Genomic DNA, 22,534 nt, shown 5'->3' with positions numbered 1-22,534 from the left:
CAGGCCCAAGCAGCAGCCAGGCCCCAGTGTTGCCCAGGACATCCTGGGCCCTTGGGGACAGATGTGACTGAGCCTCACTCCTTGACCTTCATCCCATCTGTCTTCAGATCACCACCTGACATATATTGCACCTGTACCTATCTACTTGTTTGCTGCTCCAGCCAGGGCATGAACTCCAGAGGCAGAAAATATCCCCTCCTCCCAGCAGCACTCCCTGCCTGTACCAGTGCTCACTGTCTGCTCTCAATGTGTGAGACAAGTAAGTGACTGTTGGTCAGCTTGCACGGCCCACTCATGCTGTGATGCTTTGTTTACTGACAGCTTCATTGTCACATAACTGATATGCAAATAACATGCACTTATCGAAGGTAACTAATTTACCAGTTTAGCCAGATGTATACACTTGTGAAATCTTCACCACCGACATGCTAATAAACCACCCCTCGAGTCTCCTTCAGCCCTTCTGCCATGTCTCTTTCTCCCACCTGTGGTTCCCCTGGGGACTCCACTGGACTATTCCAAGTTCCACTCTGACACATCCTGCTTCAGGCAGCCTCCAACCCCCAATGTGGAGCCTGAGCCCCAACCCTGTTCAGAGGCAGGACACCATCTTTCCCTGACATCTGGCCTGTCTGTCCTTTTCACTGGGTTGGGACTTCATCAAGAGAAGGGGCAGTCTGCATGCCACATCTCACACAGTCCTGATTGACTACAGTTGTAGCACGTGTGCACTCAGTCAGAGAAGACAGGGCGAGCACATCTGTCCAGGAAGGAAACCACAGGAGAAGAAGAGATGGAAGCAAAGGTGGCTCTTGGCTCATTGAGGGCAAAACACAATCACTAATGTATCCTCCTGATGTATCCAGTGGGACAGGGCTCATATGGGAGGGAGCCAACTACCATCCCTGGACCTAGATCTTTGGTGTCGCCTGGAAGAGCACACAGAAGTTCTAGGCTCAGATGCCAACTGTATCCTCTGCCATAGCACAGTGAACTGGCACTCAGTGCCCCATGGGTCCAGCTCTGAGCAGGGGCTGAGGGCACGCTATCTATTAGCTATCTATTAGTAAAAGGCTTTCCAGGAGACTTACTTTATCTTCCTGCCCCTTCCTCTCTTTTGATTATAAAATATCAACTTAAATAAGCCAAATGCTACAAAGACAGCAGAGAATCCATCTTTCCCTAAGCCAGAGTCTTGCAGTGAGGGCAGACTAATTTTATTAACTTCAGGGAAACTTCAAAAAGCTTCAGGCCTTTCATGCTAGATAGATACAGCCCCAAAGTTAGTTTTAGTGCTACACAAACAGAGGATGAGGGCTGGGGAGGCTGAGGGCTCCCACGTGCTATGTTCTCGTGTGGCTGAGCAAGCGGGGGACAGCGTGCGGGCAGCCAATCCATGCAGTCCCGCTGGTGTGTGGTGTACCCTATTCACTGACCTACATTACTACAGTACTTTTTTAAGCATCCAGGACAGGGTGAGGAGCAAGTGGGTTTTCCTGTGACCTTCTCAGGAAGAGCTTAAGGGCTTCCTTTTGCTGGGTAGTCTCCCAGCCTTGCTGAGGCTGGAGTGGCAGTTCACAAAGAAGCTCAGGTTCCAAGGGAGCATCTTCCTCACTGCAGTTCTCTCATTTTATGGCTTAGCCAGAAGACACAATAGCACTGAGTGAGTGGGATGTCCCCTTCCACTGACTTCTGTGTATTCATCTACATCTGTGACTCAGGCACCATGAGGGAGCAGGGCTATAGCTAGGAACCCTGGGTGGTCCCTGCCCACTGGCCCCTGCCTGTTCCCAGCCCTACAATGTCACCTTACAGTAGCCAAGTGTATCTTTGTGTTGTGTCAGCCTTGCATAGAAGACTAAGGGAGACATGGGGTGGCACTATAGGTGTGGCCTCCCTGGGTGGAGGCTGAGGAGCAGAGTGGCCGGCAGACAAACCTGTCCCCCTCAGCCCCTACTCTCCCACTCCTTGCCTGAGGCAGAGGAAAGAGCAATGCATGCCAATTATGGCATGGTTGGGCACCCCTTACAGTCTTGTACAATCTTCAGAAAAGGCCTACCAGGGACTGGAGACTCAGCAGTTACATCACATAGTCAGCAAGTGGCCATGCCCTCCCACACAGTGGGTCAGGTTGCTGCTGCTCCTGGTGTGTGGGCGGGAAGCACAGCAGGGGAGGCTCCTCTGAGCCAGGTCATGACTAGCTAGACATAGTGGGCCTGGAAGTCCAGCCCAGGGGCACCAAGCAGCCCCGCTCAGGAAAACCCCAGGTCACTGGTGGAGACGGGGTTCAGGGATCCCAGTCTCTACAGGCTGTCTACCGAAGCAGGAGGGAGCGAAGAAGGGTGAGGTCTGACCAACAGGTGTAGGAATCGCAGTGGGGTGGAGCTTGGCGCCATTGCAGGCAACATCTCTGTCCAGCTGCCTGTGGTGCCAAGAGGAAGGGCTGAGCCACAGTGAAGCCACTGCAGCTCAGATGCCAACCCAGATATAGGATGCATCAAAGGAACCCGTGGCCATTTGACCCAGGGTCTCCTCAGTTTCCTCGTCACTAAATGAGACTGGGAGGAGGCTGCCTGCCTTAACTGGGTTATAGGGCCCTGGAGGGAAGTTACTATTCTGCTGAGTTCCAGCCCAATCCTCCATGTCTAGGAAAAGTGGGCACATGGGATAGAGAAGAAATGAAAAGGGAGCTAGAGGGTGGGGCTCCTAACTCCCAGAGGTAAGGCTGAGAACACTCTTGTAGGGCATCTAGCACGGCTCTCAGAGGTTCTGTACATTGACACAGACTACTGGTGAAGAGTGTGAGTTCAGTTTGCAGGGTTCAGAAAGTGGGGCAGCTCTGGAGCCAGACTATCAGGGGTCAAATGCCAAATCTGGTGCTAGGGGCTCTGGCCAGTGACCTAACCTCTGTGGGCCAGCTTCCCCATCTGTCCTATGGGGGATACAGAGGAGCACCTGTTGGCCTGGCCCCTGCCTGCCTCTCTCCCTCCCCTGAGATCTCCTAGCTATACCCCACACAGGGCCATGCCCCTAGCCTCTCTAGCCCCTTCCCACAGATCTGAGTGAACCCTGCTGACTGATGGCAGCTCTCTTCCCACAGCCTGCCAGCCTTGAACTCAGGCAGAGAGCTATATAATGAGCTGGTTGCTAAGATGAGGTCTGTGTGTCAGTCTCCCAGGGCTTCTCTAGACCAGCCTCCCAGCTAAGCAGGCAGCAGGTGGTGGTGGAGGGGAGGAGCTGGCTCAGCACACCTATGTGTTCCCAAACCCACACCTCTAGGAATCACCAGTGGGTGGGTGGAGGTTCGGCACAGATCTACTACACAAAATCTCACTAAGTATAAGGAAGTTGTGTTCAAAAGAGAGGGGACTGGCCTCCCATGGAAGACAGCAAGGCTCCATCTCTACAGTGCTCAGGGAAGACAGGGGTCACCAGTCCTAGGTGTCAGTATGTGAGGACTGGAGGAGATGGCTTTGGCTTTGGCTTTGGCTTTGGCTTTGGCTTTGTTTTGCTCTGTCCTACCCACTGCTGGAGTGAGTGACTGTGTGTGCGTGAGAGAGAGAGAGAGATGGATGAGTGTATTCTTTTCCAAACTACAGACTCTTCCAGCTAGAAAGACCTCAGAGCCAGCCACCAGCACATCCAGCAAGGGTGCCCTTCCCACAACAGTGGGAGGGTTTTCATTTGAAATCAATCACGGTGCTGTCAAACTGAAAGCGATGTATGTAGGATTTGCTGGTGGCCCAGTTCCTGGGGACAATGCTGACTCAGGTCAGTGGGTCACAACAATAGCTCCAAGTGAGGACTTTCACTGCTCACATGAATAGCTTGCTGCATTTACTGGCCTTTGGTCACGGAGGGACTGAGTTCCAAGAGTGGTTGGTAATTGGCTGCCCATGGAGTCCCAGGCTCTCACTTACATGCCAGGAGCATGCCCTTGTCTCCAGCCTCAGTGAGTGGAGACTTGGCTGCTGGTCCATAATTATGTCGTTACATGTGTGTCTCTGTCTCCTTCAGAGCCTGCTCCCATGATAAAGCTTGGGAATGACCCAAGCTCTGAAGCAACTATTCTAATTCAAATTGGAGAAGTGGCACTAGGGAAGGCAGGCAAGTCAGCTTGTGAAAAGAAGCTCTGAGCCAGGTCCAGTCTACTGTGAGGATGGTCCAAGCTCCAAGGAGAGCAGCTGAGAAGACCCAAGTTCTGCCTCCGTGTCTCAGCCCTACAGCCTCTGAACCTCAGGCTTGGCCTCTGAAAAAGGTTGCTGGTAGGATTAAGGTGTTGATGCTGGTCAGACACCAAGACTAGATAGATGCACAATGGCCACGAGAGGGAAGAATCTCATTAGTGGATGCCAAACTGTGAGAGGCACTGACGTGGAGAATGGAGATGCTGGAGATCTTGGGACAGGAGATCTTCCAAAACATCGAGAAAGCACAAGATGCAATAGTGTGATCAGCTGGGGAATAAGAAGGACAGGACACAAACACACTCACAATGACTGTGTACCAAGTGTGGCCACTGTTCTCTGCCTCTCCCTAACTCCTGAGTGGAGTCCTCTTGGACAGAAAGCAGCAGCCCTGAGACCACGTGAGTAGCAAATGCAGACAGGAAAAGCAAGGCTGCCTGTGTCAAGGATGAGCCCTTACTAGTGAGTGTCTCCTCTTCAAGGCCATGTGAAAAAGTCACCAGGACTGAACAATGGGATGACAATGATGCTCTAGTGTCACTGGAGTCCTTCCCCCTCCTTAGGGCAGGGCTATGGCCTGGTGTGGTGGAAAAGCAGAGGCCCTGGAGGAGAGCACAGGATGGGGCTGGCTCTTGGGCTCTCCCATGTGGTACCTGGGCAAGCTGGTGCCTTATTGAGGTCTCAGTATCCTCTTCTGTAAAACAAGACAAACCAATCTGTTTCCCAAAGTCGCTGTGAGAACAAGACAAGATTTCTAGCAGAAAGCCTGTGAGCAATGATCAACTTTACTGTAAGCCCCCAGTGTAAACCCAGGAAAGGAACCAACCTCATTTGTCTCATTCCAGTTCCAGAGGCCTAGGACCTGGAGGCCTGGGGTGGGCTGGCTAAGTGTGACAAAGGAGTCCTACTCTGGGGTGACTCTGCCCTGTGCCTCTGCCCCTCCACAAGCTCCCACAATACTGGGCCTCCCCATCTCACTCATTCCTCAAGCCTCCCTTTGCTTCAGTTCTGTGTGCAGCCCTCACCCATGTAAAGTGCCTGGTACCAGAGATATCTTCCATGGCAGTGGCCTTTGTGTGGAGAAAAGGAGACAATGTTTCATGGAGCAACTAATGCATCCCGGCCCTGTCCTGCCATTTTCACATGTGACCGCACAAATTCCCCACCATAGCCGCTCCTAAAGAAGAAACAGGCTTGGGGAGAGTGAGTTGTGCCCAGCTTTGCTCCAGAGTCCACTCTCTCCATGCCAAGCTGCCTGACCTTGCATCTATACATGGACAGAGAAGCAATTTTCAAAGGGAGGTGGGCACTGGTTGTCAGACTCTAACCTTGGAAGCCAGGAGAGAGGCTGGACCAGGACACTAGGGCAGGCATTTAATCTTCTCCCTAGGGAGACCTTCTTTACCTATGCTTCTGGGGACCTGTTCTCTCCTGAGGCCTGGAGCTGACACAGCTTCCTGCCTGCAGGCCAGGAGCCTGGGGAAACAAGGGGCAGCAGAACAGGCCAAATGGCTAGCAAGTGGCTTCCTGCAGGGGATGAGGGTACAGCAGCTGGCCCGCCTGGGGCCTGCCAAGCCTGCAGACCGTCCTGCTCAGGAAGGAGGGCAAAGAGCCCAAATTCTGTTGGGGCAGGGGCAGGTCACAGGCCGCTTGTGCCTGAGGCTACTGTGCATACTGGAGCCCAGTGTAGGTCTAACAGGACCTCAGCAGTGGAGCAGCAGATCCAGGAGCCGGGAGGCAGTGCTGTGCCAGACTTCAAAGCCAGCAGTGCTCCTGGTGGCGTCTGTGTGTTTACACTTGATTGGGCTGGCCGCAGGCTCCTACAGCTCAGCCCGGAGGCCTTCTCAGCTGGCGCCAGTGGGGGGACAGACCTACAGTAGCCAGCATACCTGGCCTGACCCCCCAAGGCAGGGGGTGGCAATCTTGCCACCAACCAGCTAGGACCCAGGCACTGGGGCCATGAAGAAGGCAACATAAACACTCATGATGAGCCCATTGCTTAACCAAGGCCTATGCTGTCACAGGTGGGGCACCCATACTTCCCATGCATGGCTCCTCTTCCTTCTTCCACCCAGCATCTGCCTGCCCCATCTGCCATGCCTGGGGCCCAGCATCAGCCTGTGTGCAGGACGGCCAGTTAGTGTGTAGGGTATGGTAAGTGCCACTCATGCTCAGTGGTGGTGTAGTGGGTTAACTTTCTCTTGGACAATGGTTTGGGTGGTGTTGTGCAAGCCGCCAAGGCAGGAAGAATTGTGGTGAGCAGGGGGAAAAGGTGTGGTGGGGGAAGGGGATGAGGTCCCAGGATACAGACAGTCAGGATGTTCAGGCAAACTCAGCCTACCAGGCACTTACTGTCCTGGTCCCAAAGTCCTTAATGGCACTACCTCTTGTCCTCTTGATCATCACAACAATTCCAAGGAAGGCATGATTGCTATGGATAGAGAAACACGACTCCACAGAGCAAGTGCCTGACAGATCAGAGAACTCTGGCTCACCAAACCAGGAAGCTAGGGTGAGGCTGGGGACAGGGACACAGTGGAGTAGGTGAGAAAGGTGAGGCTTCTCTGCAGGTCCCTGCTCTAGGTATGTGTCCATGCAGGTAAAGTGGAGCTGCCCTCATCTCCCAGCCTAGGCCACTCCCCTGCTTGGATGGTTGGCCCTGCCCTTGCCCCCAGCTGCTGCTGTCCTTCCCAGTGAGTCAGGGCCAGGCACTGCGTGGCCTCTGTGCTTCACTTCTTCTTGGCCCTGGGACACCTTTCCCACTCTCCTGGTCCTCTGCCCCTCAGTGTCTGACCAGTGGCCCTTCAGCTGTTGAAGGAACCATTCAAAGAATACCACCTCTTTGTGCTGTTCTCTCTGGTTGGGAGCCCACTTTCTACACCCTTGGCAGAGTTCCCTGTCCCTTATCCCAGACCCCAGACATGGCCTGTGTCTCTGTCAGCTACCAAGAAGACTGTTTTGTGGCCCTTGGATCACTAAAGCAGGACCAGTTTTTGGGAATCTGCATGTGGTTGAGAACCCTAGTGGCTTCCTGGGGACATGTCCCAGTGGCCCTACCTAAGCTCTTATATATCCATTACACCTCATCATTTCTGCCAGATTTTATAAATCTGTACTATCATTTACCTAATACTTTCTTTACATGGCACCCTAAAGAGGAAGCAAGAAAACTAGCCACAGATACAGGAAGTTAATGGTAGGAGTACATAAAAAAAGACATCCAAAAACCTGAATCCTAGTTATATGCTGTTGCTCTTGGAAGGCTCTGACTCGGTCCTGCTATTTGTTAAAAAGCAGGTCGGAGTATTAACACTACTTCCATCAAAGGATGGAAAGAAACCACTCCCTATTAATTTCCAAGCAGAGAATAAATTAAAAAAAAGAAAGAATAAATAAATATGCACATAATATCTGTAGTGGTAGCTATGTCTATATATCTACCCATCTATCTAGCTCTATATGATTGGGAGGATTGTGGTTCAAGCCAGCATGGGCAAAAATGTTATCAAGATCCCATCTCGGCCAACAAGGTGGGCATGGTGGAGTACACCTGCAATTCTGATTAACTTGGGAGGCACAGGTAGAAGGGTTGTGTGTATATATATATATATATATATATATATATATATATATATATATATAAACCCTACCTCATTCTTGAGGTCATTATAAGGATTAAAAATAATACATGCAGCTAGTAGAGGCATACAGTGGGTACTTTAAATAAAGTGGGGAAGGGGTAGAGTGAGGCAGCTGATTCCTGTCCCTGGGCCCAGAAGGCTGTTGTATGGCACAGAGGCCAGCCCCTGGCGTCAGGCAGGTGCCTCTGGCCTGGGCTAGAATCTTAGGGGCTGGGAGCAGGGAAACTGGCCCCAGTCAGGGGAGCCCATGCCCCTTTCCTCCTTGCTCCCACAGCCTGGATTCACAGGGCCTCTGCACACAACCATAGTCACACGAAGCTGCCCATGGCTGGAGAAACCTGTGCTTGTTCCGTGTTAGCTATGTGGGATCTGGAATTCTGGTTCTGCTGGCCTCTCAGGCTCCTCTGGTCGCCTTGGGGCGTCCCAGATTGGAGGCAGAACCCAGGTCAACAGGTCTCCTGGCCAAGGTGGCCTCTGCACTACCACTGCTGAGCCTAAGGGGAACAGTGAGACCCAGAGCCACACAGAGGGACATACTCTGATAGATACTTTACTGAAGAATAATTATACTCCATAATGCTGTAAATAAATCAAGCTGGATGGATAAGTGACATGCATCTTCATCTATCACCTTCATCTGCAATCAGCATCTTGACTGCACTGAGGTGACCCTGAGCAGGCCACAGTCTCACCATCCAGGTCCCAAGTCCTGGACCTGGGGTAGGCACAGGAGAGGAAGGGGACAGGACCTGAGCACCAGGAAGCCTTCTGGTGGAACGCTAGGGAGGGGGAGGTTCAGAGAGGTGCAGAGAGTAGCGCGGGTCTGGGATAAGTGACACCAGCATGCCCAAGCACATCCTCTTACAGCTGGACACAGAACTGGTGGCTCTGTCTAGACCAGAAGAAGGCACACTATCATGCAAACCGAGAGGAACTACAGCTTGGCCAAGAGCCTCAGGCAGACCCTGAAGGAAGCCTGGCTCAATTCCTCAGCATCCTGTCACATCCCAGGACCAGCCATGGCTGTCTTGATCCACTTGAGATGTATCCAGGTGGCCAGCCACAGGTGACATGGATGCACCCTTTGTTGGAGGCTGGGCAGGCCTAGACTCCCACTCAAAGTGCATGGACAGCCACTGGGGGCAAATGACCATGAGGGAAGGCTATCACATTATGTCCAATACAATGACAGGCCACACACTAGACCTGCATCCAGTAATTGTGACCCTGAGGCACCTCAGGCAGCCAGCAACTGCACCCCCATTGTGGAACTTCCTACATCTTTCCTCTTTTGCTCCTTGGCATCTCTGCCGCCATTGGCCCCTCCCCTGCCCTGCAGGTGAGGTAGCCTGGCCTGTGCCTTGGGCAATGCTCTCTCTGATACCAATGGCTAGGGTAGGCATGACAGCTACCTAGCCCAATAGAGCCCAGGGTCCAGTAAGGAAAGTCTGGGGCCTGGTCAGGGTGCCTGATGCTGACCTGACACTGGCTGTGGGAGAGGACAGGCTGTAGGGATCCAGAGGGGCTGCATTCACCATGTAGGTAAACATAGGGTAGGGGTGGCTGGGTGGGGCTGGTGCAACTGGGTCCCTGCCTGGGTGCGAGACTGACTTTGGGACATCCTGGGGGAGGAATGCAGGCAGCCTGACACCTGGCCTAAGCCATCCCAGCCTGAACCACCCTGGACCAGCCTGGACAGTGGGGATCCTGCCCCCACGAGGAAAGGAAGGACCAGGGACGGCTGTGCTTACCCGCTCAACGAGGCCATGCTTGTGCTTCAGCTTGTACACCTTCAGAGTGGGCAAGAAGCTTTCCGTGTAGTTCTTGTCCTCCAGACCATGGAGCAGGATGCCGTGGAAGGCCAGGCGGCATGTGTTGGTATGAATGTCCGCATCCAGCCTGGAGCCAATCACTAGGCACAGCCGAGGGCAGGTGACAGGCTTCTCAAACTCCACAAGGGCCCACTGCTGCCGAGGGTAGTGACCCTCTGGGGCCTGGCCTGCTTTGTGGGTCTTGTCACTGTCTGTTATTGCTGGTGCCATGTCCTTGCATAGGTACTGCTCCTGGAAGAGGTATTCTTGGGAGAAGTCGAAGGAGTCCAGAAGAGGCTCCTGGTCAAAGCTGTCAGAGGCAGGGCTGAAGAAAAGCAAGCGGCCCATAACTGTATCGTGGCCCACTGTGATGTGGAATTTGGACTTGGTCTGCAGGGGCCCCCGGAAGTATGGGATCTTCTCCACGGAGATGATGGCCGCATGCACAGTGTACAGGGTGTCAGGTGCACATACTAGCCCACGCTCTAGCAGCTTGGGGTCAAACTGGGTGACACAGATGCCCAGCCGATCTCCCTGCATGGCTGAGGTGACAGGCGTGTGGAACATCTGCATGGACTTCACCTTCTTCACCACCTGCTCAGGAGAAGAGGGAGAACACTTGAGACCAGCAAGCTTCAAGGTCAGGCTGGGGAAATGCCCTCCCTGTGCTCACTAGCACCCACCTGGCCCTGGTCCTTGTGAAGACACAGACAGACTAGCCAACGGGAGGCTGGGGCTCAGCCAGACTCTACTTGGGCAGAGCCAGCAGCATCCAGGTGAGGAAGAGCCAGGCTCACTCCCCAAGTCTCAGGCCTGTCCCAGGAGGGAAGCAGCAGTCACCTTAGCAACCTGTTCTCTCTCTGGTCCCTGTTCCACCCACGCACCAGTCCCTCCTGCTTCTTTCTCCCTTTTCACCAGCCATTCTGGCACTTTCTAGCCTACCATATAGGCTTGCAGCCCAGCCTCAGACTCCCCACTCAGCACCTGCCCGCCTGCCCTTTAAAGCCTAAGTCAGGCATCACAGTTCTGCAGTCTGCACAGACCCAGGGGCAGAACTTACCCCCTGGCTCCTGGGCACCCTGTCCACCCCTTAAAATCATAGGGCCTGCAGTTCTGCCATGACCTAGTCTGTACCTATCACCTCCCTGATAGCCAGGCCTTCCCTGGGGCAGCACCCTTCTCCAGTCTCTCCACACAGTCTGAGTGCCTACTGCATCCCAGGTTCTGTTCCAGGGGAAGGAAGAGAGCAAGCCATTTGAGTTTAGTATCAAGAAACACAAGATGATCTCTATAGGAAAATTACATATATTAATTTGTGTAAGCAAAGGTAATACATAAAATTATGGGTCTATATGTGTAACAACCTAATTCTGTAACACACACACAGCACACACCATGTATATACATACACATAGCAAACATGACAGGGTGGGTGGCAGTGAGGGCCTGGGGTGGGTGGGCTCTGGCTGTGGCATCAGTGGGCAGCATCTCGCAGAGGCCATTTCTGAGCTGAGACCTGGGCACAAGAAGTAGCCAGTGTGTAAAGATTGGAACAAGATAGTTCAAAGTGAAGGCACCAGGAAGGGCAAGGCCTGGAGAGGGAAGACTCTAGTGAGGTTGAGAAATAAACAAAGAGGCAGGAGGGCTGCCTGCGTGTGGAGCGGGGGGTCAAGGCCTGGGCTCCGTGTGGACCATGCTGGGCCGCCCGGAAGTCACCCAGGAGCTTAAGCAAAGGGTAACCTGATCTTATCTCAGCTTCTGAAAGGCAACACCGACTACAACTCAGGCAGGCAGAGCAGGCAGTGTTCTGCTTCACCATTTGCAAATCAGGAACAGACCCGGAAAAGTCCACAGCAAATATGCCTGAGCCAAACGCCATCCGTTCTGTGCTCATCTCTGAGTTGAGGTGAAATGCACTGTTACAGGTTCTGTTTAGTGAAGAAGAGAACGTGTGTCACATTCCAGAAAATCTCCCATCAAAAATGTGAACTGGAGAGAACTGGACCTTTTGGTCCCAAGCATCCCAGCCTTGGAGGTGCCACACAAGTCTTTTCTCCTGGTGCTCACCACACTTCTGTGATCACACTCAAGTGTTTGTTTAGAGATCATTAACCACCCAGCCCAAGGTCAGGGGCAAAGAAAGTGAGAAGCATGGTGTCAAAAGTCACAGCCAAGGTCAATCAAAATAAAACATAAGACACTCTGAGATGGTCTGTGCAGCAACGGGCAAAGGAGACTCTTAGGAATGTGCTGCTGAGGAGCACAGCATATTGCCTTATAAGAAGGCATCATGTAAGATAGGCCGGTGGCTCTGCCCTGCAGACTACCTGCCCTCCCTGGTCCTCTCCTAGGGGAAGCTCTGGTACCTGATGAGGTAATCCTCTGCTACCCACTTCCACCTGGGCTCCATCTTCTACCTCATGATTTTCACACCTTTTGGTCACAGCTCTTGGGAACGGGAAGACCCTTTGGTCAACTGACGTTCTGTGAGGACCACCTTTAGACAGGTAGGGGCTGCTGCATTCCCAGTACCCCCTCTGTACTTGCAAGGGACTCTGCAGAAGGCCTTCTCTATCCCATGTGTTCACCACCCCTTTAAGCCACAAGGAACTCTTGAATAAGTGCCTTACACACAGTGTGGCTCTCATTGTCTCTGTGCTTTGCACAAGAGCCCCCTCCTCCCTGGGGTTTCTTCCTCTTGGCAAATTCATAGCTATGCCTAACCCCAGTTCCCAGGACACCTCTGGGAAGGGCAAGTAGGTACTCTGAACCTGATGTTCAGTTGCCACTGCTTTACAGGGCATTCCCAGCCTCTGTGCATAGCAGACTTGAATAGCAATGTAACAAACACCATGTACCCACCACCCACCCCAGAACCCCAACATCAGCAAGTCCCTGACCCTGGCTGTGTGTTCCTCCCACAGAGCCCAGCTGCCTGTCCAGGCGCAAAAGGCCCAAGTGGATTTGGTGTGTAGCGTTTCTTTTCTTTCTGCACATGCACACGTGTGTGACTGTGTAGTACACATGCCTGGCTGATACTTTTATCATATGTGTGGCTTTTTGAAAGGAGTGCCACAGTCGTTTTGACACTGAAAAGCCACACACATGGAGTGAGGGCCTGCTAATGTGCTGCCTACCACACAGCATCCTGTCTGATGGCTTGTGCAAGGACAGGCCCTGCCACAGGATTGCAGGGTCATGGGGAGTGAGTGTTCGATTTTGCTAGACAAATAAATAAACTTTTATCATCAGGGCAAAAGACACCCAATCACTGCATGTCATCTCCAACACCTGTCATTGTCAGATTTTTTAATCTTTGCCAATCACATTTGTGCCTTCATTTCTAAACCCAAACACAGGGACTGTGCTGTACCTCCTGCTGCACCCTTACTGCCCAACACAGGGCTCTGAGAACTCATAATAGCCCATAGGACCTCATGACACTGTCACACCTGGTGAGGCACTGCACTGAGATTCCAGACTTGTCTGGCCCCAGTGAGAGCATTCCTGCCAGAGCACAGCCCACACCCACCTCAGAGCGCGAGCTGAGCCAGGCAGCTGTGTTCACAGCATGTCCCTTTCATCGGAGCTGTGTTCTCAGGACTGAAATGATAACAAACACCTTACAGGGGCATGTGAAGAGCAGAAAGGCAAATAACTGCAAATCAAGATTTCAAGGGCCTAGACAGGAAATTGTGCAGCAGATAAAGACGGGACAGTGTGGCGTGGCACCAGCAAGCCAACACTGCACTGGGGGTCACTGAGAACATTAGACCGGATCAGAAGAGTGGATTGCTTTGCCTACCTGAGAATGGGAAAAACAGGCTTCCTTTCTATTGTTTATTTCTTGGCCGACTTTGAGAGACTGTCAACAGCTCTCCTGTCCAACACTTGCTCGTGTCCATGTGACAGTGAACACACACCACCTTGTATGTACTCTCATAGTCCTCTCAAGGCCTAGGCTACCATGCAAGACATCAGTGGGTATTTCCTAAGAATAGGGAAATTCTTTATTCATTTTTGTTGGTTTTCTAAGACAGAAAATGTAACCCAGGTTGGCCTGTAACTCACCATCCTCCTGTCTCTGCCTCAGGTGTGCACGGCCATACCTGGTTAGCTTGCATTTTTAAAAGATTACTTTGCCTACACAGTATGGAAAATGTATGGAGGGAAATCACAAAGGACGGAAATGATAAAGGAAGGCACTTAAGAGATCAAGACATTTTTGTTATGACAGATAGGACAAGGGAGAGGTGGCAGGAGGACAACTCCCAGGTTTTCTGTGGAGGACCTGCCTCCTGCTCAGGTGGAGACCAGAGGGGCAGCCTTCAGGGCCAGGGCTGGGGGCTCTGAGCACAGAAGTCTGTCTTGGCAGAAGTGACCAATGAGCAGAAGCTGAGTCCCGGGAAGGTGGAGCCACATTTGAGGTGCCCTCACTCCTACCACCTCCTCGGATACCTAAAGCTTCTTCAGACCTTGCCAGGAAATATGGGGGCTCCAAGTTTCCAGAAATTCAGGTAAAATAAGTTCCCACCACACCACCACCAGAAGCGGCAGTGGACTTTGCTTTCCAAGCAGGCCTGCGCTGGTCCTTCCCCATACCTCTGCCCCACCTGTCCACAGCCTCCAGCAGGCTTGGACTGTCACCACCCCCTGCAGTCTGCTCTCCACTGAGGACAGCGTGGTACTGCGTTTACCCCTGACTCTCCGCTGGCCTCGGCCTCTCACCTTACTCTGTCTAAGCTTAAGTCCTGCCCTGTGTGGTGGCCATGCCTATGTGACCCAAGTCCTGAGGAGGCAGAGGATCGAGAATTTTCAGCCAGCCTGGGCTCCACAACGAGATCCTGTCCCATAAAAACTCACGCCAAACCAAAAACTCAAACAACAAACAAAACCCAAAAAGCTGAGGTCCTCACCATGACTGACAGAGCCCGCCATCTAGCCTCTGTCATTCCTCTGACGTTACCTGCTATGGTTGCCTACTGCAGCCATCCCTCAGCCCCCTTCAATCATATGGCCTTCGTGTTTCTGGTTCCCTAGACATGCCAGACATTCCTGCCTCAAGGCCTTTGTTCTTGCCAACTCCTCTCACCTCAAAGATCTTCCCCAGACACCCACGCATCCCTCTTCCTTGTTTCCTTCATGCTCCTGCTGGAATGTCACCTTATCACCCAATAAAAGAGCGCCCCCACACCATTGCTGTCTACCTAAGTGCCTTGTTTCAGTCTTTCTTCATAGCACTCACCACCACTTAACGTTTCTATGCTTGTTTACTGACTGCCTCCACACTGCACTGCAACCTCCATGAGCAAGACCTTGTTGTTCTCTTTCTCTTTTCCATTTCTTTTGCCCATGCTCTGCACATAGGAGACCTCCATACACAGGTGTGGAGTAAATGAAAGGAGTCATAAATGAAGGCTGCACCAGGTCAGGGTTGGGAGCTCCCCACTCACTAAGGCCTACAGAGACACACAGAAGGCCCTGGCTGGCAGAACTGCCCATGGTCCCAGACAACCTCAAGTTGAATAGGGCTGAGGCCTGCTGGCAGGGCCCTGGTTCCTAAAGCTGAGCAGTCAGAGGGCAGGAGAGGGCTGGAAGGCAGGGCAGAGGCACTGCTGCTGTGTTCTGAGTCAGACCAACAGGTAAGCTTGCTCCCTAAGCTCAGCTGCCTCCATCCTCTCATCTCTGCAGCACTGAGCACTTATGGGGAAAGAAAGAGCAGACACAGAAAGTGAGGGAGAGAGGAATACATCAAGCAAGCAAACAATTCTTTCAATATTCCAGTTGGCGCTTGCTAAGCAGTTCGGTCCTTTCTGATTAACAAAGAACCTTCACCAACAGCTGGGTCAGTTATTCTTCATAAAACCCTATGAGCAGGTCGGTATTTTTACATTCAATTTTATGGATGAAGAAACAGAGATATGTGATGTCTCCAAGGTCACAAAGCAAACAGGCAGAGAGTTGGGACAATAAATGCTGGGACTGCTAGGTAGGCCAGACTTTTGCAGTCCTATCTCCAGATCAGCTAAGCAGAAACCACACCCCGGCCACTGCAGCCAGACACACACTGCCTAACCCACCAGGCTGCTATCGGGCACTGGTCTACAAGTGGCTCGTCAGACAGCGTGATGCCCAAGTAGTATGAGCCACAAAAGTAGACTGCAGACAGGGGGCTCCATACCACCACTGTGACTTCTCCATTAACGCCAAGGGCACATGGATGAGGGCCTTTGTGGGTGAGGAAGTGAAACTGAGAAGGCAACCCCTGTCTGGAGAGCAGTGTGGCCCAGGAGGATGTAGCCAGGTCTGCCTCATTCTGCCGCCCAGGCCCTCTTCTGCCCTGGGCTACCACGGTACCTGCCCCGGCATAGGCCAGTACAAACCGTCCACTGGTTAAGCCTGCAGACAGTGTGTCTGGCCTGACTTTCAGCTGCATCGCACTGCCTATGTCCTCAGGACCCTCATTTCTGTTCTTGGGTAGCACAGCACATGCAGGTTGCTGACTGCGTGTGAGAGAGGTCCACACAGCCCAACGGCTCCAAGGCCTGCCACGCACACTCAGACACACCTTCCAGTCTCCCGAGGGTCTGCAGTTTAGTTCTGTGGTACTCTGAGAACTCTGCAAGATGGCTGTATCAGATGATCTGGTCTCCGCCCATGTGTGCTTTCTGAGGCCACTAAAACCTGCAGTGAGTGTGGCTGGGGGTAGGACATCTCTGTCCCTTTTTCTCTGCTTTCCAGGGCACCTGGATGAGACTGCAAGCAGTCACATGGCCTTCCAGGAAATTGCATGATTTTCTCGTGGGGCCACTTTGGAAGACTGATGTCTGCTGGTGTGTATGATGGAGGAGCTGTGCAGACATGATTACATGCATTCACACTGCACCCTTCCAGGTGGCTAGCAATGGTCTCATCTCACAGACCAAGGAACTGAGGCCCACAGAGGTTCACCCTTCACCACAGCATCCCAACTTGTCTGGCATTATGCACAGGCTCTTTTACTTACCGCATGTAAAAGCACACCTAACTCCCCAACGGAAGCCCAGGGTAAAGCACAATTTGGTACAGCTAGCTCATGAGCGTGCTTTAGGTGAGAAATGCATGTCCACTGCCATCACAGTGCTCTGTAGAGGAACAGCAGTGCTGGGGCCTCTAACAGCTACAGGATCAACGCACGCTTGCGGGAAGTGGGCAACAGTCCTGTGCCTAGCAGAGCTTTTGGTAATAATGGCACTGGCTGTAATGAGATTGGATCGCTATTACCTGTTTTCATTCCATTAATGAGCCTGGAAGCTCCTGGCTGTGCCAACGGCTCAGTTGGTACCTTGCAACTTCATCATTACTTAATAAAATGTAAATCGGAGAGGAAAAGAGACACACAGGTTTGACAGTAATAAGCTTACAGCAGGATCAGTTACTTCAATTCAAAGAGGGTCAGACTGGAGGGGGAAAAATAAAATAAGCTTTTAAAGATCAGTCTAGGTTTGGTCCGTCAGACCTAACCAATTTTGTCTAATAAGGTTTCAATTTAGCTGCTCTTATTTCTCCCTCGTCTTCGAGGTAGGCTGTGTAGAGATAAGACATTTTCTGCCGCCTAATGCATTTAATCGCATCTCACACACAAAAAGTCAAACCCAGGGCTCTGTGCGAGAACAGCACACAGGCCCCTTGGAGCTGTCAGTGCTCCCCCTGCTGGGTCAGACTTTAGGCTCCCCAGAACTGAAATGCAGGTCAGTGTTGGGGACTCAATTCCACCACCTTATTTTTAGAGAAATTAAAGCCATTCAGAAAGGTACATAGAACCAAGTGACATAATAATTACCTGTTTTCCCACCATATGGAATTGAACACTAAATTTTGTCGCTCATATTTCAAGTTTTGACATCAAGCTGGAGACCCCAAGTTCTACTTTTTTCCTTCAACTACCTTGGAGTAATTACCTTCATGAATTCTTTGCACATTTATACCCACATGTGTATCTATAAATAGTGTTAGTGTAGATAATGGTATCAAATTATTGTTTAATTCTACTACTTTCCTTCCTTTCTCCATGTTCAGATACATGCCAACATACATATGTGTACACACACATACATACATGCTATTTTTTACTGCTGTGTAGTATTTTTTTTTTATTTTGGGGGTACTGGAGTTCAAACCTTTGAACTCAGGGACTTCTTGTGCTTGCTAGCCAGGCACTCTACCATTGTGTAGCGTTTCTTGAAAACTCTACCTCCCATGTCTTATCAACAGACATGAGGGCTGTTAGTTTCTGCTATCATAAAAAATACTGCTGTGACCACGACAATATGCCTCAACTTGCACATACACGCAGCTTTGCTGACGTGGTGGGCATGTTTTTAGTCTTACTAGGTCCAATTTGTTGCTCGGCAGTGGGCAGGTACACCCTGACAATAATGCAAGCCCTCACCTGGGGCTGCAGGCTTGTTAATCTCTGCCAGTCTGGTAGGTAAGTGTGCTGGCCACTGCTGTCTTAGTGTGTCACCCCCTCACAGAAGGCCTTGCTTGGGTCTCAGAGGCTTCCAATTTGTCCTGGGGCAAAAAGCACATGTGCCTTACCCACCATGACTGGAGTGCTCAGCCCACTGGGCTCTTGGAAAGGGAAGGGGAAGAGAGAGAAGTAGAGTGTTGTCAAAGCCCAGCACCGATCACATGTCCTACATCTCCCCTACACCACACAATGCACACAGCTCTCCACCCAGAGAAGCCTCTGCAGAGGGCACTGCAGGCCTCTGGCCACCTGGCTGGCTCCTGGCCCTTGCATCACTGCCCCTAGCACCCACGCCTATGACTTCAACACCCATGGTGTCTCCCAGCCCTGTGCCCCTCTCTCCTCTTAGCCACCACCCTTGTCCTTCAGGCCTCCCAGCAACTCAAAGGCTACACTGCTGCCCACCTCAGCCCTCCTACAATGGAGTCACTCGACCCTGCAATGGAGGGGCAATAAAACTGTGCTGGGATATATTCACACCAGTCTGAGTTGTTACTGTTGGGCCACCTGAAACCCAGATCAACCCATTTTGTGGCCAAATCCCAGGCCTGGGACTGCTGTGAAAGGGGATTCAAGGGTCTCGGATAATTTCAAATTCAGTCTCCTATATGGGCAGGTAACCCTAGTCTAGAGCCTGAGCCATGCCTGGTCCTTGCGGAAACCTGCTGGGTTCTAGGCATCCTGGAGCTCACTGACAGGCCTGACAGGTACTCAGTCCTGGCCTTCAGCCTTCCTTACAGTCAGCACCGCCTGCATCTACACAGGATTTCATGGGCTCTGGGGGGCTGGATCCTTTCCTACAAACAGTCCCTGTGCTGTTTGTGTATCTACACAGAATGCCCTCTTGCTCCTACTACACAGTGGGGAGTCTCAAGGCACATTGCCTGCCATTGCCCTCACCATCCTGGGGCTCAATTCAGCAGCTGGCCCCTGGGTCATGGCAAAACCACGGACCTTGCACCCTCACCAGGGAGGCAGACATGCAGAGTGTAGGAGTGGCATGCAGAATGCTATGCAGGAGCCTGGGCCAGTGGAAAGGAAGCAATGTCTGAAATGAGCTGTGAAGCACGGTACCTCTAAGTAGAATCTGGAGGAGACAACCTGGCACAGGGAAGCTCCTGTTCCTTGTGAATCTCGACCTGGGCTCAGAAATGGACCTATATTCCCAGAAGACAAGGTCAGGTCTTCCACTGCTTGATACTTCCCAGGGAGAGCCCACGTAGGCAGGAACAAGGATGGTCAGTGCACCCAAAGAGGTCTAATGACAAAGACTAAGCAGCATCATGGGCTTATCAGTGGGACAGGGCAATGTGCCAAGCCCACATGATTGGCAGGTTGGCGGTTTGGCATATCATGACGAGCTGAGGTCTTTGGGATAACCTGCTCCCAGCCCAGACCAAAAGAGGGCCAGCACTGCCTACCACGATGTCACACACTTACAAACCAAGGCTGTGCATTCTTATGGGCGTAAAGAAAATGGTTTGCAAGGATAAACTCTGAAGAATCAGCAGGGTCTCCTTCAGACAGGAGGCCCAATGGGCTAGGATGCAATGGGTTTCCCTAACTGAAATGTTTTACTTTTGTTAGTAGAAAATATTCAGGAATTAGTTGCACAACTAAAAATTACTTCTTTGAAAAGACAGAGGTCCTGCCAATGAGATTTAATACAATCAGATTCTAATCAACTTAATCACTGGGCGGAGCCAGACTGTGAGAGGCCCTGTTGAGAGAAGTGGACAGTAGAAGTGGGTGGCGGGTGGCTGGGAAGAAGAAAAGTCTTTCTAGTTTCCCAGCAGTGCTGGTCTCCACTGTGGACTGGAGTCTCACCTTCCCCAGAAGCACCTGGAAGCCATCAGCACAGGAAACCCACCCGGGAGGAAGGCCAAGGTGTCCACTGAAGCAGTGGGCACACGATATGTACTTTTGCTCCTCTGAGCCTACACAAACACTGGTGCCACCTGCCAAGATAGGGAGGACAAAAGAGATGGTACTGGTTGAGTTCACTATGAAATAAAGGGCACAGCAGCCAAGGTGAAGGACAAGCCAGGTTCCATGCAGTGCCAGCCAGCAGATGGGGCAGCCCCAGGCCAGGCCCAGGAGCGGGACACTCTGAAGACTCCAAAATGTTTTGTTCTGAACTTGAGCAGACCAAGTAGCTCCACCAATGTGCCCAGGGGCAAGAAGGCATCCCTCACCGCAGACGCCTGGACACAGACAAATGCCCAGCTTTACCAACTCACCCCATTAGAGATCACACTAGTCTCGCCTTTCTGCAATGTTCCCATGTCTCCATTTTGGATCACTAAGTATTTATTTCACCAATATTTATGGCAGCCAAAGACGGAAACAACAGGGCTGCTGAACAAGAGATAAGGCTAAACGAAATATGAAGTAAAATGTCGAATAAAACACACAAGGCAACTTCATCAGCAGACACATAACTATGGTACACAAATGTATTTTGAGTATAATGTTCACTATTAGTTGCTCCTGGTTAATAGGCTATTTGTGAGGGGTTTTCCCCCCAGTTTCTGTTTTTTTTTGGTGGTACTGGGTTTGAACTCAAGACCTCACAGTTGCTAAACACGCATTCTATCACTCAAGTCATATCCCAGTGGCTTTTCCAGTTTCTTTATACTTCATAAAAGTTTCTAACATAATTATGTATTGCTTTGACAAAGACTTAAATAATGTCTAAATTAAAAGAAAAATAAAGTTCAGCCCACCAGGCTGCAGAACTGTGCTGTCCCTGGAAGCCCAAGGCTGCAGTAAGATCCCTAAGAATCCTTCCTCTGTTGAAGGCCCTTCCAGGGAGCCCATCATGGGCCAGGCATTCTGCCTGGCACCTGGTGTCGTGCTCTAACCCTCACACTGGCCAGAAGGTGGGGGCCTCGCCATCCCTGAGAGAAGAGAAACCTGAAAGTCAGTTCTGCCCAAGGCCACTCAGGGTGTTGGCCTATATGGATGCAAATCCAGTGACACCCAGCTGCAAAGCTGGGGCTCTCTCCTTGCAGTGCTGGCTATGCTGGAGGCACAGAGTCTGGGCTATAAGGCTGGGCACAGTGAGCAAGCTGTCACAAGACACAGCATGGATGTCAGTAGCAGGCACGCAATGTCTGCCCTCTTCTTTCCCCAGGAATGACAGTCCACTGAGTCTGCAGGCTGTGTGGCAGTGGTTCAGGCAGACAGTAGGTCACTGCGGGACTGAAAGAGTCCTACCTCCAGGCAGAGCATGGGGCCTGCAAGGAGCAGTTCTTGTTTCCATTTGGGGCATCTCTCCAAAGGTACAGGCAGAGCTCGGGGCTGGCAGTGTTTTCCTGGTGATCTGGAGACTTATCTGGTGTGAACTGTTCCCAAGTGAACACAGGCTATAGAACTAAAGGGAGCCCCTTCCAAAAGCTGCCAAGAACTCTTTAGTCAAACCCCAAAAGTAGGCTGGTCTATCAATATTAAACATCACCTCAAAAGCTTGACAGTTGTAGTTGGTGGAATTTATTTCAAATGTACTAAGCAAGTAGTCTGAAGGAAAAAACACCAGGAAATAATCTTCCCAGGTAGAGTGGAAGTGCAGCCCCCACCAGCCTGAAATTAAGAGGACCCTGTCCAACGAGGCAGCAGCAGATGGCAGCCAGTACAGAGGGACTGAGGGCCAGCTCGGGCAAAGGTGGAAGTGAGGCAGTGGCAAGGCCCAGTGTGGGTCTGAGCTCTCCATGGCTTCCACTGCCCTGCAGGAGGGGACCAACCCGTGTGGTCCACTCAGAGTCTCTGGTCCTTCAGTGTGACTGCTGTTCTCTGCATTGGAGCAGCTTGTGATCTGTACATGTCTGGTCACACATTAATCAGTAAGGCCAGTGCCCAAGGTGGCATTAGGTTTCCAAGCCCAAGAATACAACCTGGGCACCTGCCAGACTGTGAGCCTTGCTTTCTCTGCAGGCAGTTGGTGATGATGACACAAAGATGTCAGTAGCAACAACAGCAGCAGCTACTAATACCAGGTGAGCACTTACCTCTGCCTGGCACTGTGCTCAGAAGCTCCCACACAGGAGCTGATGGGGGTGGACACAGCCACTCTGGCCTCCAACACGTGCCTACCATCACCCAGCCAGTAGATGGCAGAGCTGGAATTTGAACCTGAGCCAACTATGGTAGCAGCAGCCAGGGTTCTGAACAGGTCAGAGGGATGCAGGCTGGACCCCTGACACACTGCTCCAAGCTGGGCAGCATCCCAGCTGGGGACAGGCAAGGTACACAAGAACACCAGGACTAAGCTGGGGGAAGAGCAAGGAGACAGGCCTGGAGCCAGCATGAACAGGTGTGCTCACCCACACCTCTACATGTGCAGTCCCACACCCCCTGCTTCTGTCCTACACTGTGGATCTGGAC

The 22,534-nt window shown here is 51.8% G+C and overlaps 1 protein-coding gene across 4 annotated transcripts in view; it reads right to left on the bottom strand.

Annotated features, from left to right (window-relative positions):
- Positions 1-22,534, bottom strand: part of Eefsec (eukaryotic elongation factor, selenocysteine-tRNA specific) — a 188,286-nt gene that overhangs the window by 32,178 nt on the left and 133,574 nt on the right. For all 4 annotated transcript variants that reach the window (XM_074044590.1, XM_074044591.1, XM_074044592.1 and 1 more), the window contains one exon: positions 9,580-10,233. In XM_074044590.1, coding sequence (XP_073900691.1) covers positions 9,580-10,233 — 654 coding nt within the window. The remainder of the gene's footprint in view (positions 1-9,579; positions 10,234-22,534) is intronic.

This window comes from Castor canadensis, chromosome 10 (genome assembly GCF_047511655.1).
Source record: "Castor canadensis chromosome 10, mCasCan1.hap1v2, whole genome shotgun sequence".
NCBI lineage: Eukaryota > Metazoa > Chordata > Mammalia > Rodentia > Castoridae > Castor > Castor canadensis.
The sequence above is the reverse complement of the archived record's forward strand: the minus strand, read 5'-3'. Positions and strand labels throughout refer to the sequence as shown.